At 37.2% G+C, this 18,561-nt stretch overlaps 2 protein-coding genes across 5 annotated transcripts in view; one reads left to right on the forward strand and one right to left on the reverse strand.

Annotated features, from left to right (window-relative positions):
- LOC126810094 (uncharacterized) overlaps nt 1-10,960 on the reverse strand; it is a 49,630-nt gene extending 38,670 nt beyond the window's left edge. The window contains exon 1 of one of the 2 annotated variants that reach the window (XM_050535059.2): nt 10,839-10,960. The gene's annotated coding sequence lies outside the window, so the exon portion shown is untranslated. Of the gene's footprint in view, nt 1-10,834 lie in introns of both variants that reach the window. The other variant, XM_050535060.2, reaches the window with a different exon arrangement.
- Nucleotides 1-18,561, forward strand: part of LOC126810138 (5-demethoxyubiquinone hydroxylase, mitochondrial) — a 39,048-nt gene that overhangs the window by 17,137 nt on the left and 3,350 nt on the right. Inside the window, exons 1-6 of one of the 3 annotated variants that reach the window (XM_050535133.2) lie at nt 7,375-7,425; nt 13,824-14,083; nt 14,894-15,008; nt 15,615-15,699; nt 17,040-17,094; nt 17,690-17,758. In XM_050535133.2, the coding sequence (XP_050391090.1) occupies nt 13,850-14,083; nt 14,894-15,008; nt 15,615-15,699; nt 17,040-17,094; nt 17,690-17,758 (558 nt within the window). In that variant the 5' untranslated portion in view covers nt 7,375-7,425; nt 13,824-13,849. Of the gene's footprint in view, nt 1-7,374; nt 7,426-11,134; nt 11,230-13,823; nt 14,084-14,893; nt 15,009-15,614; nt 15,700-17,039; nt 17,095-17,689; nt 17,759-18,561 lie in introns of those variants that run through there. The other 2 variants (XM_050535132.2, XM_050535131.2) reach the window with 2 other exon arrangements.

The following is an 18,561-nucleotide window of genomic DNA, read 5'->3' on the forward strand; positions in this document are numbered from 1 at the left end:
AGACCATTATACAACTAGTTAAAGATGCAGTTTGTATCTATAAATAGACCATTATACAACTAGTTAAAGATGCAGTTTGTATCTATAAATAGACGATTATACAACTAGTTAAAGATGCAGTTTGTATCTATAAAAAGACCAATATACAACTAGTTAAAGATGCAGTTTGTATCTATAAATAGACCATTATACAACTAGTTAAAGATACACTTTATATCTATAAATAGGCCATTATACAACTAGTTAAAGATGCAGTTTGTATCTATAAATAGACAATTATACAACTAGTTAAAGATACACTTCATATCTATAAATAGGTCATTATACAACTAGTTAAAGATACACTTTATATCTATAAATAGGCCATTATACAACTAGTTAAAGATACACTTTACATCGATAAATAGACCATTATACAACTAGTTAAAGATACATGTACAATTTATATCTATAAATAGTCCATTATACAACTAGTTAAAGAGACAATTTATATCTATAAACAGACCATTATACAACTAGTTAAAGATACAATTTATATCTATAAACAGACCATTATACAGCTAGTTAAAGATACAATTTATATCTATAAATAGTCCATTATACAACTAGTTAAAGAGACAATTTATATCTATAAACAGACCATTATACAACTTGTTAAAGATACAATTTATATCTATAAACAGACCATTATACAACTAGTTAAAGATACAATTTATATCTATAAAACCTGAAAATGATCCTAGTGACGAAAGGACTGGATTCGAAACATCAAAATGACCCTAGTGATGAGAACACTTTAAACTGAAACTGAGTCAAGTGGCGTGGTTTTGATTTCACGTTTTAAGGGATATCGTACAGCATCTGATGAAAGTAAAGCATCTAATAAGTACATGTTTTTAATAGGTTTTCATTGGTACATGATCATTGTAACCTATTCAGTTGAATACTGAACAAGGCCTTTAAAGCAAATACCCTTTATATTATCTAGTTTTTAACTATTATAGCGAGAACTGCCAGCTCTTTATCTAATCTCCCATAATGTCCCTTTAATGTGTCCGTCATTTTATTTAATCACAAATTGTTCCTATGTTTGCACAATACAATATTTCATGAAATTTTAAAAAAGAGTTTTGAATGAAGGGTTACAATAAAGCAATGTGCATGTGGTGAAATCAAACCAGACATAGGTATTAAATTTAAAGACATGGTCAAATTAAAGATATTTTGTGTACAGAAATTTCATGACAAGGGTAATAACTCATTCGATTTCAATAATAGCAGGCATAGTACTTACTAAGCCACTGCAGCACCCGTTTCTTTCCGAGAAAGAATATTTGAACTGTCCATCATATCATCAAATATTTCTCTTCCAATAATCATTAGTTAACGCATCCTCCTTTTATGTGGGTTCGTGGGATGGCCGAAGGATTAGCGTTGTATCATAAGGTCTGTCATTGAATCAAATGGCGTGGTTTCGATTCCCCGGTTGTATGTGACAAGGAGTAGGGTCGTCTGTCCAACCTCATGGGTTTTTCTCTTGGTCCTCCGGTTTCCCTTCACTGCTAAAGAACCCTACATGCAAGCGAATTAATGAAAAAAAATTGAACCATATGTTAGTCCCGAAATGACTTAGTTTCATTCGAGTGGATGTTAAACCCTCTCTCTCTCTCTCTCTGTTTTAAAAATCGTAAAACACAATTGATTTGACTACCACTGAAATTTGGTGTCATGATTTTTATTACAAGATAATAATCTCTCACTCACTCTCTCTTGTGGACTTAACCTCTCTCTCTCTCTCTCCCTCTCTCTTGTGGACTTAAAACTTTCTCTCTCTCTCTCTCTCTCTCTCTTGTGGACTTAACCTCTCTCTCTCTCTCTTGTAGACTTAACCTCTCTCTCTCTCTCTCTCTTGTAGACTTAACCTCTCTCTCTCTCTCTTGTAGACTTAACCTCTCTCTCTCTCTCTCTCTCTCTTGTAGACTTAACCTCTCTCTCTCTCTCTCTCTCTCTCTCTCTCTCTCTCTCTCTCTCTTGTAGACTTAACCTCTCTCTCTCTTGTAGACTTAACCTCTCTCTCTCTCTTGTAGACTTAACCTCCCTCTCTCTCTCTCTCTATCTCTCTCTTGTAGACTTTAACTCTCTCTCTCCCTTGCTCTCTCTATGAGAATAGTATAGAGCAATATATATTTGTCAATGTATAGAACAGATTGAATTATCCTCCTCCTACATGTAAACAACCTGATCTGTCAGTCATGAATCTGTTTCTAAGATATTGACATACATCAGATCATTGGTTATAAAAAGCCATTATCAGTGGAAGTAAAACACTTTAGAAACCCACTTTACTAACAATAAATCTGACGGCAAGCAATGGTGGTTCAACGGTGGTAGGATAGGATTAGAACCCACTTTACTAACAATAAATCTGACGGCAAGCAATGGTGGTTCAATGGTGGTAGGATAGGATTAGAACCCACTTTACTAACAATAAATCTGACGGCAAGCAATGGTAGCCCAATGGTGGTAGGATACAATTAGAACCAATAGTAGTCCAATGGTGGTAGGATATGATTAGAGAGAGAGAGAGAGAGAGAGAGAGAGAGAGAGAGAGAGAGAGGGTTTAACATCCACTCCACACAAACTAGGTCATTTCGGGACTAACATATGGTTCAATTTTATTTCAATAATTCACTTGCATGTAGGGGTCTTTAGCAGTGGGAGGAAACCGGAGAACCCTGAGAAAACCCACGAGGTTGGAAATTATGATTAGAAGCAATGACTGATTACTGTAACACACACACACACAGAAAGTTATCTCCACATGTCAGAATGACATTTGATACAAGTTTATATGGCATTACACGACTACCAAGACAGGTGGTTGTTAGTTCATTCATCATTCTTAATTCAATCACTATTATATCATGCAAGCTTTACTTCCTTTCAGTCACGGGGAGTTGGATGGCTGAATGGTTAGCGTGCGCGCGCTGTATCATAAAGCCTGCCATTGAGTCGACTGGCATGGTTTTGAATCCCCGGTTGTAAGTGACAAGGAGTAGGGTCGCCTGTCCAACCTCGTGGGTTTTCTCCGGGTCCTCCGGTTTCCTCCCACTGCTAAAGACCCCTATGCACAAACGAATTATTGAAATAAAATTAAACCATATGTTAGTCCTGAAATGACCTAGTTTGTGTCGAGTGGACGTTAAACCCCATTTCTCTCTCTTTCTCCTTTCAGTCACAGCCATGGTGGCTAAGTGGGTAAGACGCTGGCTTGCTAGTCTGGAGGTCGTGTGTGCAATCTCTGCATTGGCCGAGACAGTTCATCGGGATTTCCCTTGTCAGTGGTGCACGACGGAGAGCCTGACAAGAACAGCGGTCTAGTCTTCTGATGGGATGAAAAAGATCCTGTGTATACATTGCTGTGCACAAAAATATCCCTTGGCAGTTTAAATTCGATATAAGAGTAGGCCGTAATGCTGCTGCCCAGGCAAAATTTCTCTCATAGCACACTGTATGGCGTATATACCCTTCTTCATTAGCCTAGACAGAGCAGAACAGTAGGATGTTAAGCCCCATTTCATTTCATTTCTTTTGAGTCAACCTAATATGGTATGTTTTTTCTTGGCCATATGAGGGATTTTGATATGGGGTGTAAAATGTCATTTATTTATAATAAAACAAATAAAAAACTATAACAAAACTACAGAGAGAGAGAGAGAGAGAGAGTGACTGTTATTTAAGGAATTTTGAGTCCAGACTCCCTTGTAAACTACAATATTGAGGAAGTTGAATCTCTAAAAAGAATATCAGTCCCAAAATGGCTCAATTCCGTGGAGTATCTACAAAGATATGATTAATTGAAAATTTGTCAAAATCAAGCATCAAACTAGCCAGTGTCACCTACAATCTTTGCTAAAATCTTTTGACAGGACTTGTTTTAAATCTAATCTGGGACATTGTCTACCATTGATATTTAGATTTTGTTTTCTTAATTACATGTTAAATAATCAATCTGAGTACATATTTAGGGTAGAATAAGTTGTGAAGAAACAAACATTAATATCAGCAGAAACACTGGGAACAATGAAAATTCCGCTAACAATCAAATTTAACGGAGTACATGATTCCATAACAAATATTAAATAGAAAGCAGTCATTTACACCTGTAGAAAGCAGTCATTTACACCTGCTTAGTCCATTCTACAGGTTTTTTTTTTATTATTTTGTCGTTTGTGAATCAGCCTTTACTAATTACTTCTACATTGTCTTGTACTTGCAGGATTTGTTTTTATTTGTTCATTAATCACAAGAGCCAAGAAACGATTAAAAAAGTTTGATTTATAAATCGGACTAAGTTGGCTAACATGGAATCATTTATTCCTTTGTTGGAATGATTTATTTAATTCCACTGCTCTCTGATCGATTGTAATGTACTTGGAGAAAGGAGAAAAACTCTCTCAAAAGAAATAAAAAAATGTTTCGTAGCCCCAAGTTTACAATTAATTGGTACGTTTCTAAATTTATCCTGAATAAAAACAGGATCATTAGTGTAGGGTCGCCAATACAGAGGCTATTTTAAGAACGTAATTGTGTTCACTAAGTCATTCAAATATAGATCACCTGGTTTTTGTGGAGACTGAGTGAATGAATGCCAGACAGCGAAATCATTTTCACATTACTGGTTCCTTCAAATGGAGAGAGAGAGAGAGAGAGGGTTTAACAACCACACGACACAAACTAGGTCATTTCGGGACTAACATGGTTTAATTTTATTTCAATAATTCGCTTGTGTGAGGTAGGGGTCTTTAGCAGTGGGAGGAAACCGGAGAACCCGGAGAAAACCCACAAGGTTGGACAGGTGACCCTATTGCTTGTCACGTACAACCGGGGAATCGAAACCCCGCCAGTTGACTCAATGACAGACATAATGATACAACGCGCACATGCTAACCATTCGGCCATCCAACCCCCGGAAATGAAAATGGAATGGGGTTTTAACATCCTGTTTTTCTGCTCCGAACTGGGCTAATGAAAACGGGCATATGCCATGTAGTGTGCTATGAGGGAAATTTTGGAAGGACAGCAGCCCTACAGCCTACTCTTATTTCTAATTTCAACTGTCAAGGGATCCTTTACGTGCACTCATCCCTTTCGAATAAAAGTTTGGCGTATGCCCGTCTTCATTAGCCCAGTCGGTGCAGAACAGTAGAACGTTAAACCCCATTTTATTACATTTTATTTCTATACTAGTGGTTGACTCGGTATAGTCATGAATCGGAACTAACATAACTCCGAAACCGGAATTGGTAGGCCTATGTTACTCCCTGGTTCGAGCTACCCCTATATTTCAGCCTGGGGACAGCCCTAGTGTAGCCTCCAACCCTGAACCTGTCCGAGCTACCCGTATACACCAAATTTCAGCCTGGGGACAGCCCTAATGTAGGCGCCAACCCTGAACAGACAAACGACATTAGTATCGATATCATCTGATTAAATAGATAAAAATGCTGTTATCAGTTTATAAACATAGAAAGGTAATTAAAATACATGCCGTTTGATTAGAAACCAAATCATGTTACTGTATGGTTTCAATGGATCAATGACGTACAATGACACGCAACTCAATCAACTTTATTGTCTATTTTCTAGCATAATGCTCAGTTAAAGTGATCAATATCTGGAAATGAGTCATCAATGTTTACCAAAAATAAAATTTACTCTTGACTATCTTGTGTAATTTCAGCAGGGAAAATGATACAGAATGACATTTTTAATAATGCTTAGTTTTACGTCATCCGTATCTCAAAATAAGGCATCAAAGCTTACCAAACTATTTTTTTTTTTTGTCAAGAGGAGAGAGAGATAATCTTTGAGTGGCATTTGGCGATCGGTAAACACATTAACAGAACACAATTTTTATGGGATAAAATCACTAGTTTTATTCTAAAAGCATGACGTTTCGACAAGTATCCTCTTATCGTTATCAAGCACAATGAGTTTAATATATAAGAGCTTGATAACCATTAGAGGATTCTTGTCAAAACATTGTGGTTTTAGAATAAAACCAGTGATTTTACCTCATAAAAACTGTGTTCTGTTAAGGAGAGAGAGAGAGAAAGAGAGAGAGAGAGAGAGAGAGAGAGAGAGGGTTTAACGACCACTTGACACAAAATAGGTCATTTCGGGGCTAACATAATTTCAATTTTTATTTTATTAATTTGCTTGCATTTAGGGGAGGAAACCAGAGGACCCGGAGAAAACCCACAAGGTTGGACAGGCGACCCTACTCATTGTCACGTACAACCGGGTTTGTCAAGAGGAGAATTTGATCAGGGCAGCAACACATTAAAGAACATAATGAATACTAAATCTGGTGGTTAAGTTGGTAAGGCACTGGCTCGCTAGTCTGGAATTCGGGTGTTTGATCCCTGCATTGGCCGAGAAAGTTCATCCAGATTTTCCGGTGTGATTCTCCCTTGTCAGTGATGCAGGACGAAGGGGCTGACAAGGAAAGCTGTCTAGTCGTTCGTATGGTACGAAAAAACGAGGTCCTGTGTGTACACATTGGCGTGCATGTAAAAGATCCCTTGGCAGTTGGAATTCGATATAAGAGTAGGCCGTAGTGCTGTTGTCCGGGCAAAATTTCCCTCATATAGCACACTGTATGGCGTATGCCTGTATTCATTAGCCCAGTTCGGAGCAAAACAGTAGGACGTTAAACCCCATTTCATTTCATTTCACTAAATCTGCCTGTTGCAGGTCTTTATTTTGGCCTCAAACATTATATGAATTATTATTTAGACATTTATTCACATGGCAAGCCCAAAATCAACTCTCTAGATCATCAGATGATCATGATTTTCAATGGACTGAAACACGAATGCCAATTAATAATTTAACTAAAAAATAGATAAACAAGACTTTTTTTTTTTATTGTTACTACATTAGTACTCGACAATCGAGACAATGTAATATATTTGACTGGAATTTTTAATATCAATTTTTGAACTATTATAGCAAGAACGGACATCTCTTTATCTAAATCTTACAAAAATACATCTTTATCAAATACTGAAAGTTTCAATATATCTATTTTTCATTATCTATTTTTTAAACTATTTATATAGCAAAAACAGCCATCTCATTGTCTTAATCTTACACAATGCATCTTTAATTACATAAAAAGAATCAAAACATAAAAATTTTTCTTCTATTGTTTTGTGAAACACAACAAAATTACAAAAATGTCTAGAATTAACAAGAATGTTTAACATTCAGCGGAAATGCAGCTTGATAGAAATGTTTAGAATTAACAAGAATGTTGAGCATCCTGTTGAAATGCAGCTTGTCCTGCTGGTATAAGCAGCTTAAAGAAAGTAGAGGGAAAGACAAGCTGGATATTTCAACACAAATAACTTGAAAGTGGTACGAGATTTTATAGTATTGATTGGTGGCTCGCGGATTACCAGATATATGACAAGACTGAGTGACACAGGCCCATTGTTTAAAATTAGCACAACAACTAACTGGACATGTGCAACAGGGCATTCACAGTTTAATACCATACTTCCCAACCATCAATAGAAAACATCAAAGCCAACTGATGGGACTTAATAACTGTGTTATCACTCCTGATAATACATCAATTTATTTGTGCACATGAACTCTTCATAAGAGATAAACTGACGCTCTGTGTGTTTCAATTTATAGACATAAAATATTGATGTAGTCTTGAACATGTCTTTTGGTGGGTTTTGAATGCCTTGTAACAGAATCTCAAATATAAATATGGTTCAACTTGCAACGTTCCATACTCTCTGCAGAATACATACGTATATCAACCACATATAAACCAAAATGGCCTAAATTTTGTCTAAATTCAATGGAAATTTATATCAAATATTTATTGAATAGGTCATTCCTAGTAGTTTTGTTTTTAAAAGACGTGGCCAATCTCTATGCTATATGTTTACAATATTGACAATAAGGGGGGGAGGAGGTACCATCTGCCCAGACTGAGAGAGAGAGAGAAATGCGGTTTAACGTCCACTCAACGCAGACTTGGTCATTTCGGGACTAATATATGGTTTAATTTTATTTAAATAATTGGCTTGTGCGTAGGGGTCTTTAGCAGTGGGAGAGAAACGAAGGACCTGAAAAAAACCCACAAGGTTGGACAGGCGACCCTACTCCTTGTTACGTACAACCGGGGGAATCGATACCAACCAGTTGACTCAATGACAGACCTAATGATACAGTGTACACTTGCTCACCATTCGGCCATGGGGGGCCCAAGTAAACCAGTTGGTCTGAGGGTCCAGAGCCACAAAGTCTGTCCCTGTCGGCCAATATTTTTTAAATGAAATGAAATGGGGTTTAACGTCCTACTCCGAACTGGGATAATGAAGACGGGCATACGCCATACAGTGTGCTATGAGGGAAATTTTGCTCGAGCAGCGGCACTACGGCCTACTCTTATATTGAATTTCAACTGCCAAGGGATCTTTTACGTCCACACTAATGTATACATAGGACCTCCTTGTCAGTCCAATATTTTTCAAATATTCATGTAATATCACTTCTTTCTCAAAAACTGTAGGCAAATAAAATTTCCACTACAATTCAATCATATCCCTAATCATTTCTTTGCACTTGACAGCATTTGTAACTCGACGCAAACTAGGTCATTTCGGGACTAACATATTGTTTTATTTTGACACTTGGTTTAATTTTATTTCAATAATTTGCATGTGCGTTGGGGTTTTTAGGTGTAGGAGGAAAGCAGATGACTCTGAGAAAACCCACGAGGCGACACTACTCCTTGTCACAAGCAAAGAATCAAAACCAAGACATTATCACTCAATGACAGACCTACTCTTATATCGAATTCCAACTGTCAAAGAATCTTTTACGTACACGCCAATGTATACACGGGACCTTGGTTTTTTTGTCCCATCCAAACGACTAGACAGCTGTCCTTGCCAGGATCTCCATCCTGCATCACTTACAAGGGGGAACCACGCCAGAAAATCTGGATGAACTTTCTTGGCCAATGCAGGGATCGAACACACGACCTCCAGGCTAGCGAGCCAGCGTCTCACCCACTGTGCCACCCATCACCTAATGACAGACCTTATGATCTGAAATGACATGTGGTTTAACGTGCTACTGTTCTGCACCAACTGGGATAATGAAGACAGGCATACGCTATACAGTATACTATGAAGCGCAAGTGGTGCTACTACATAGGCCTACTCTTAGTCGAATTCCAACTACCAACGGTTCTTTTTACATTTTTTACGTCCTAAACGAACCACGACCAGGGACAATTCCTTGCCAGGTAGTCCGTCCTGCATCACTGACAAGGGTAAACCATGCTGGAAAATCCTGAGGTACTTTCTAGTCCATTGGGATCGAACCCAGGACCCCACCTCCCCCTACTGGTTAGTGAGTATGTACCTCACTCACTAAGCCACCGCAGCTCGATCCCCTATCTTGATCCCCTATCTTTATCAGACAAAATCGTAATGTATATGATAGGCTAAAAACATGACTGTAGAATGATTCTGTTACGTTGAGTTGAATCTCTGTACTCTTGACGCACTTGGTGGCTATGGATTGACACAAATTTAACCCTGCCCAATTCACTTAAATGGAGAGAGAGAGAGAAAGAGAGAGAGACGGGGTTTAACGTTTACTCGACACAGGCTAGGTCATTTCGGGACTAACATATGGTTTGATTTTATTTCAATAATTCGCTTGTGCGTAGGGGTCTTTAGCAGGAGAGGAAACCGGAGGACCCAGAGAAAACCCACGAGGTTAGACAGGCAACCTGGCTCCTTGTCACGTACAACCGGGGATTCGAAACCATGCCAGATGACTCAATGACAGGCCGTATGATACAGCACGCACATACTAACCATTCGGCCATCCAGCCCCCCTTTCACCTAAACAGTAAAAACTACAAATTTCTAGCCCTTTGAAGTGGTTGTTGCATTTGACATTGTTGCTTATATCAGGTGGACAATTTCTTCTAAGGTTAGGATTAGGATCAGGTTTTGATTTATAGTATTAACTGAGGATAATAACTTCTGTTAGCATATTATAATATACATGTATATATATGATTCTGAAAATGCTCAAAAAAAAAAAGAAGAAAATTCACCAAATTTTAAAAATTTATGAGTCGGATATTTCGATATACAGCTAGAGCGGAGGCTACAATTATTAATATGATACAATGTATACATGTATGCAACAAAGTTGGTATTTAATTTAATAACATGGCCTCGATAAAGGATTTTTCCTAAGTTTTGTATTAAATCTTAGCTGACGTACACAGCAAAACAGTATTTATTAATATGTTTTTTTTAAAAAATAATATATACTTTATTTAGATTTACATCTGAATAGGTATTGGGGAACAGGCATAGCCTATATTAAACCCCTCTCCCTTATTGATACGATATATATGCACTATGCAGTAAACTTGCTATTTAATTTGACAGGCGATGATGCCATGTTCTCATTAACTTCATTAAGGATTTTTCCCAAGTTTTGTAAATATTAGCTGGAACAGTGTAATGCTATTTTAGCTCTCTTCTATCAGCTGATTTCAATGGACAATCCTCAATCGCCACAAATGTATAAATTAAAACCTATTTTCAAGAGCAGACATCATTATTCTGACATTACAATGCCAGGCAATTATCCCTTCCAGAGAGGAACTGCCAACTGGCACGGGAAAAATTAGGCCATTTCTGTCTATCTAATATTATGTAAATAAAGAATGTCGGATAGACTTAATAATAGACACAGATAAAAGTGAACATACTTACGGCCTAAAACGGACACATGTGATTTTCGGTTTCACTTGCCATAGTCGGTCTTGCGTTTCTTTTGTCACGTTGTGTCAAACACTGACAGGTCAGTCATGTGTTGCTTCTAATGTTTTGACGGGAAAATTTGTGGGCGGTGCTTATATTGTAGGATTTGATTGGCTTAAATTGTATTTAAATATTATCACCAAGAATGAATGAATACCTAGATTAAATTATGAAATTATTAAACGCTTTCGGTTATTCTTATAAAATCCTTACAAGGCATTTAGATTGATAAACATTCATTTTTGAGTGAAAAGTATTTAACGTAATTCATTTTCTGCGGAACTGAAAAGATGTCAGCGCCCTTCAAAGAGCACAAAGCAGACGAATTGTTATGAAACTTGAGGTAGAAATATGTTGATTTCGTAAGAAGACAGGCTTTTATGCGGATCTATGACCTATAGAAAATACTGAAATAGTTTAGAAAATGCACAACTAAATTGATATATAAATTTGTTTATGTCTTTGAGAAAATTGTTTCATTATTTTTTATTAAAAGGCATCGGTTATATAAATTTTGGCTTATGTAATAACTTATAAGATGTGATAATAAGACACAATTCTACAAGATACAATTAAAGGAGCTAAATCGCTAACATTTGGGGCCTAGAAATTGACAAAAGTGGGTCGAAACGCATATAATACTGTAATATGAATGTATATAAACTGATTTACATTCATCAATGGTTTCCGTTTTTACTCCAATTTCAAATCAGTTATGTTCAACGAAATAAGCCAGCAGTCTCAGACGAGTGCAAATTTCTAGCGTCTGGTTATTCCAGTCTACATACGCCGTTTGATTTGGTGCAATATGTCTAGCCTCGTCCCTCGAGTCTCTTGATACAACTGGAGCTGAAGCGCATTATGCCATTATGGTACACGATTCGTGTACCAATGGTAAAATGTTTATTTTGTCTTAAATATTGGATATCAAAAGCCCATCTTTTCCCAGTAAGATCACAAAATGAATGTTGATTTAATTTGACAAATAAATCGTGTTTTCAATGTTGAAGATTTTGGATGATATTGAGTTAGAGACTTAGCTACTTTAAGCTACAGTTTATGTCAAAGCGACATTTTCGTCTTGAATTCTTAAATCTAAATCAAGCTAAAGAAAACCTGTTAGCCTTTGCTCTTTAGTACACAAGCCAATACAACTTGAATCAATAACCCAAATGAACAATGATCATTTGCCACTAATTACATTCAAGGTGACATTAATCGATTTTAATGCATCCATTAATTAAGCTGATTGCAAATAACAAGTTACATGGACTTGCTGATGATCAGGTTCGGTGGCATCATTAGGTCTTAGCGTGCAGTGCAGCTAAGCGTAAAGGGATGGAATGGAGTCTGGGACCCCCCCCTCCCAAATTCTGGCGACAGAAAATCCTAGTGCCCAAAAGTAGCTGTTTGCAAGTAGTTAGCCTTGCCTAGGAAACAAAATAATCTGACAAACAAGCAATGGATAGTGAATCATTTCATAACATTCTTTTCAATTTGAAATCGAAATTGTCGTTTTTATTGGATTTTATGTGATGAAGTCAGCCTTCATTCACGGGCAATTATAAATTCAGAAATTTTCCAATTTATTCTATTTGTACTGATATAAGGTATTTTTTTCTGAATTTATAAATTTGTAGAAAAGTATATATTAATATACAAAGCAATATATATGCACAGATGTCACAATTCAGAAGTTTTTCTGAATTTGATACGCTGTAATATATATATTAAGACAAAACAAAAATAATATTTATGAAGCTACACAAGTGATTCCAGTGTTTTATGCAAAGGTTTGAAAATTGGCGAAATCAAGATTTTTCCAGGAAATTACATTTTTTTCCTAGTCCTTCTGTGTGACTTCCGGTGTACCCCAAAGAGTCTGTCCTCAGACTGATCTTGTTTAGCTTATACACTAAACCACTTGGTCTCAGTGGCGGTGCCAGGGGGGTCAAGTGGGGGCATTTGCCCCCCCATTAATCTGGTCTGCCCTCTGTTTGCCCCCCCCCCAATAATTTTAGAAAATAAAAAAAAGTATTTGTGATACGTTTCGGTAATCAATACCTTCTACAGTGAATAAATCCCACATCCCCACTCAGTCATAAAACTTGCATGTTGTAGAGCATTTCCGACAGTCTATTTTTCAAAATTTTCTTGGCGAGGTCCCCAATGGACTCGCTACTTCGGCGCTCAAAAGGGGAATTCGTTGAGGTTCGCAAGTCAGTTCGTTTGACATTTTGTTCTCTAGTCGGATATAAACTAGTGATCAGGCGACGAACGGTATCTGGGCAGATCTATTTATCTCGACGATCGGTGCCTGACAGAATACTGTAAGACAGCATTTCTGGCAGTTTATTTTTCAAAATTTTCTGGGGGAGGACTCCTTACTTTGACGCTCTTGAGTGGGCTTTGTCATGATTCGCAAGTCCGTTCGTTTGACACTTTACCTCAGTGCCTGAAATACTGCCAGGCTGCATTTCCGGCAACCTGTTTTTCAAAATTTTCTGGGGGAGGCCCCCTACCCCTAGTTAAAGCTCGTGCCTTTGCCCCCTTAACCTTGGACTTTGCCCCAGCTTTGCCCCTCCAATCACCGACAGCTGGCGCCGCCACTGCTTGGTCTTATATTAAGTTATATCAGTACAGCTAATTGAATACAGAAATTTTGAGAATACATGTAAATGAATTCCCTTCATGCATCGTTAATGTTTTAACTTCGATAATTAGTTTAGTCTATGCTTATTTACGGTATATATGATATTTTTTCAAAATTGATTACGTACGAGCGTATATTTATTTTCTTGGTAGAAATGTTTATTCCCCTTTAATATATGACATTCTTTTAAGAACCCTGGATGTTAAGTAACAGTTTTTGGTAATAAATTTGACAAATATGACTTTACTAATAATAATTTTTACTTTATTTGGGTTTCTTTGCAGACATATTGAATCTACTATCTGTCGAGATGATTCGTATTAGACCAAGTTGTCAAATCATAGCTTGTCAACTCTGTTCAACTTCCAGTACGTCAAGGACTACCTCTAATACTTGTAAAACCACGTCTCTAAAAGAAAGAAGAACTAGAGTTAAGTTAGATAGGATTATTCGTGTTGATCATGCGGGTGAATTAGGGGCTGATAGAATATACGCTGGACAATTAGCTGTTCTTGGAAACACAGCAGTTGGGCCAGTCATTAAGGTAAATTTTATACATTTTACCAACAAAATTAGACTTTAATGGTCACTTATTATTGGTTGTCTGTGCTCATGGATTTTACATGTTTTAATCACTCCACAGACAAGGAGTAGGGTACCCTGTCAAACCTCATGGGTTTTCTCCGGTTCCTTAAACTCAATTTCTCTCTCTCTCTTATTAGCCCAGTCGGTGAAGAACGGTATGACGTAAAACCCCATTTCATTTCATTTCATTTCTTGACCATTTAGCCAAAAATAAATCTAGTAGGGCAATGGTTTAGTTTACTCTCTCAACCCTGGAACAAGATGACCCCTGTATTTTATCCTGAATTGCCCAGGTAGGCCTAATTATAGTGAATTACCATTTATCTGGATTCTTTAAAACCTAAAGATATATACATTATGAGAGATTTAGACAAAGAGCTGACCTTCTTGCTATTATAGCTCAAAAATAGATACATGTAATGTAAAATGAAAATATTGAAAATTTCATTCAAATTACTTCATTCTGAGCCAAGTGATCTCTGTTCGTAGTTTTGACAAGATGTGTGCTTTATGGTAACCAGGGCACAGGTATATTCGAGACTTAGCCTTGCTTTCCCATTTTTAAATTAAATTTTTAAATGGCGAACCGTTTTAATGTAGTTAAAATGTAGAGTATCCGATTCCATCAAGGGTTGATTATGATCTTGTTTTGTTAATAAATGTCTAATTAATAGTTTATATAACATTTCAGGCCTTAAAAAAGGCCTGCAATAGGCAGATTTAGCTCTTGAATAATGTATGTTTAAATGAATTTACTTTCATTCTTCAGAAAATGTGGGAAGAAGAAAAAGAACATTTAAGAAAATTTGAAGAATTAATGGTTGAACATAGAGCTAGACCAACTGTTCTATTACCGATATGGAATGTGGCTGGATTTGTTCTTGGTAAGTATTGATTAAGTTTACTATGTTCTTAGTCCCGAAATGACCTAGTTTGTGTTGAGTGAACCTTAAACCCCATTCCTCTCTCTCTCTCTCTCTCTCTCTCTCTTTTTAACATATGGGCCACTAGCACCCTGTTCTCTATCGTGCCATCTTTCTGAAAATTATTTGACCTTTTCTTGAAATTATTTGACATTTTTTAAAAATTATTTGGCATTTTTTACAAATTAAAATGTTTATTATATTTATGATTGTCCCATTATATTCGTAATTGAAATCAGCCTCAGTGGTCATTTAATGAAATTACTGTTTTTATGGGTGCTGCTGCTGAGGGGGCCACGGTGGCTCGCTAGTCTGGAGGTCGTGGGTTCAATCCTGGTGTTGGCCGAGAAAGTTCATTGGAATTTTCCAGTGTGGTTTTCCCTTGTCAGTGGTGTGGGACAGAGGGCCAGACAAGGACAACTGTCTAGTCGTTGGGATGGAATGGAAAACCAAGGTCCTGTGTACACATTTGATTGCATGTAAAAGGTCCCTTGGCATATGCCAGTTTTTACTTGCCCCGTCGGAGCAGAACAGTAGGATGTTAAACCCTGTTTTATTTCCATGTAGGTGCTGGGACAGCTTTATTAGGAAGAGAAGGAGCTATGGCGTGTACAGTAGCTGTAGAAGATGTTATTGGTGACCACTATAATAGGTAAACTCTTAATTAACATGGTAATTTAGATAAGTCGCAGGCTGTTCTTGCTATAATAGTTCGAAAATAGATAATGAAAAATGAATATTTTGAAAATTTTATTCAAATGAGCGAAGTTGTAATTGTTTGAAGTTTTGACTATATGAAGCATGGTACTTGACCATCAAGACTGAAGTAATAATATTGATACTGCATGAGGATGTAAGTCAGAGTATTGTTTTCAATAATACTATAGATAATATTTGATTCCCCAGTTGTAGGGTTGCCTGTCCAACCTCATGGGTTTTCTCCAGGCCCTCCGGTTTTCTCCCACTGCTGAAGATCCCTTACGCGCAAGTGAATTATTGAAATAAAATTGAACCATATGTTAGTCCAGAAATGACCTAGTTTGTGTAGAGTGGCGGTTCAATAGCCAATATAACTGTTTTAAGGGAGACAATCCATATTTTTATCACAAGCCTTATAGGGGCTGCTAGTGTGTGAGACGTCATCTTCAATAGAAGGCTTGATCTCGCTTTAACTACGTACATCTTATCAAGGCCTTCATGTAATACCCTGCATATTGCGGCACTAATTTCGATTGGGTACAAGCCCAACTTGTGAGCCTGTAGATTCCTCGATCGTCGCGAATACCAAGTCTAGCGCTTTCAAGCTAAAATGTCTACCTGTGATAATCGAGTTGCAAAGTTCAAGGTTCATTCAATGTCAAGGTTTCCGTGGAGGTCGCGATGTCACAACCTCTGATTGGACGCTACTGCTCACGTGTCTGTAGATAACATAGCTATAAGTTCGAGAATTGTGAAGTAAACAAGCAACGGCCAAATGTTGTGAAACTCGCAGTCGTTGCTTCAGGAACAAGGGGAGACGTGTGTATGTGAACATTAAGAATAGAGGCAAGAGGGAAAATTATGAATTTGATTTTAGGTATGGTGGTTACTCAGGTTCCAGCCCTTGTTCTCCATCTAACTCTACCTTAAGTTAAGAATCTACTCAAGATTGTTCCCTTTATTTTAAATAAAATATAGCCCTTTATAAAACTTTTGTTGTTTTAATGTATCAGATACATCAATAAGAAACTATGTGCAATGTTTTGTGTTTCTGGATCAAAGATATTTCTCATAAACAGTGATTGAAAGTTGAGTAAATTCTTAACTTAAAAGTAGTTTTGGTATAGTTGCTTAGGTTACAGACCTGGTTCTTTACCTGATTCTGTCAGATCTCCAATAATTTAAGTATGGTAACCTTGGTTACAGACCTAGTTCTCCACCTGATTCTGTCGATTCCAGTCCCTCATAATATTTAATCGATAATATTTTAAAATCTCGTCCAACTCATTTCAGTCAAATTCGTGAATTAATGGAGGATGATCCTGAAAAGCACGCTGAAATATTAAAGGTTAGTAAATGACAAAGAATCAGGCTCAAAATTGTATTTAAGTTTCAGGCGGGGGGCGCTGTGGCTCTGTGAGTAACAAACTAGCTCGCTAACCAGAACTTGGGTTTGCGTTTATAGGGGGTTGCGCTGTGGCCCACCAACCAGAAGGTCTCAGGTGTGCTCCCAGTGTTTGAGTTTATGGGGCAGGGGGCACTGAGGCGCAGTGAGTAAGACCAGGAGGTTTTGGGGTCGCTCCATGTGTTACGTTTATCAGAGGGGGCGCCGTGTCTCGGCGAATAAAACCCTGGCTCGCTAACCAGGAGATCCTGGGTTTACTCCTGGTGTTGGATGGGAAAATTCCTCTGGATTTTCGAGCATGTTTCCAGTGGGACAAAACACAAAGGTCGTGGTAAAATTTCCCTCATACCACACTGCATGATGCGCAGAAAAGTAGGACGTTAAACCCTATTTCATTTCATTTCAAAATTTTATTTGAGTTTATCTTGGGTGTTTCTATTTGAGTAGTAGTCAGTCAACCTTCAACCAGTAAATATGATGTATCTTTACTGGCATTCATTTTTGATAAATTAATTGTATATATTTATTTGTTTTGAAGACAATAAAGAAATTTCGTGATGATGAACTTCACCACCATGATACCGGTTTAGAACATGATGCCGAAAACGTAAGTCATATAACACTTTGGTCCTTAAGACAAATTTGGTTCTTTGCAAAATTGTTGCTTCACTCTGTCTATAGAGTCAAATCACACATACTTAATGAACGTGAATATATAGTTATACATAAAAAACAGTGATATTTTGGTTAAATCATAACCATTGTCAAGATATCCATCAAATTCTGGCTGTTAATTGACCTATGGTTGGTAGACCAAATAAGGTAATGTCTCCTCCTTTAGTCGTGTGAAATAAAGAGGTTTATTCCATATATGGGATGGAAATTAACATCAAGGCTATCGAAGACCTGCAGAAATTAGGTGGTATAAATTAGGGGGTATAAATTAGGTGGTATAAATTAGGGGGTATAAATTAGGGGGTAGAGAGAGTTGGATCAGAGCTCATTCAGAAATTCCTAGCAGCCATTATATTGAGAACGAGGAACCTTCAAAGCCATTACAGCTTAGCAATAAAGTTGTAAAACCATTGATGCTGTAGTCTTGTTACGATCACGAAGAAACAAACACAAGAAAAGAAGTCCGATAGTACTACAGTCATTAAACCTTACAAAGGATTTTCCTTGAGTGTGAACATTGATCGCCTACCCCAATCATGCAATTTTTGGACAATATTTAGAATTTCAGTGTACTTAAATTCATTATTCAACATATAATTAATCAGAAAAAAACCTCTACCCTACATTTATAGGTGGGGCTGACTTATTTACAACATCTGGGTATGGCGACCGCTGTCGCGATGCTATATATATATATTGTAATTCATTTGCTACAATATGATTCGTATTGCGATC

Source organism: Patella vulgata, chromosome 2 (genome assembly GCF_932274485.2).
Source record: "Patella vulgata chromosome 2, xgPatVulg1.2, whole genome shotgun sequence".
In the NCBI taxonomy this organism is placed as follows: Eukaryota; Metazoa; Mollusca; class Gastropoda; family Patellidae; genus Patella; species Patella vulgata.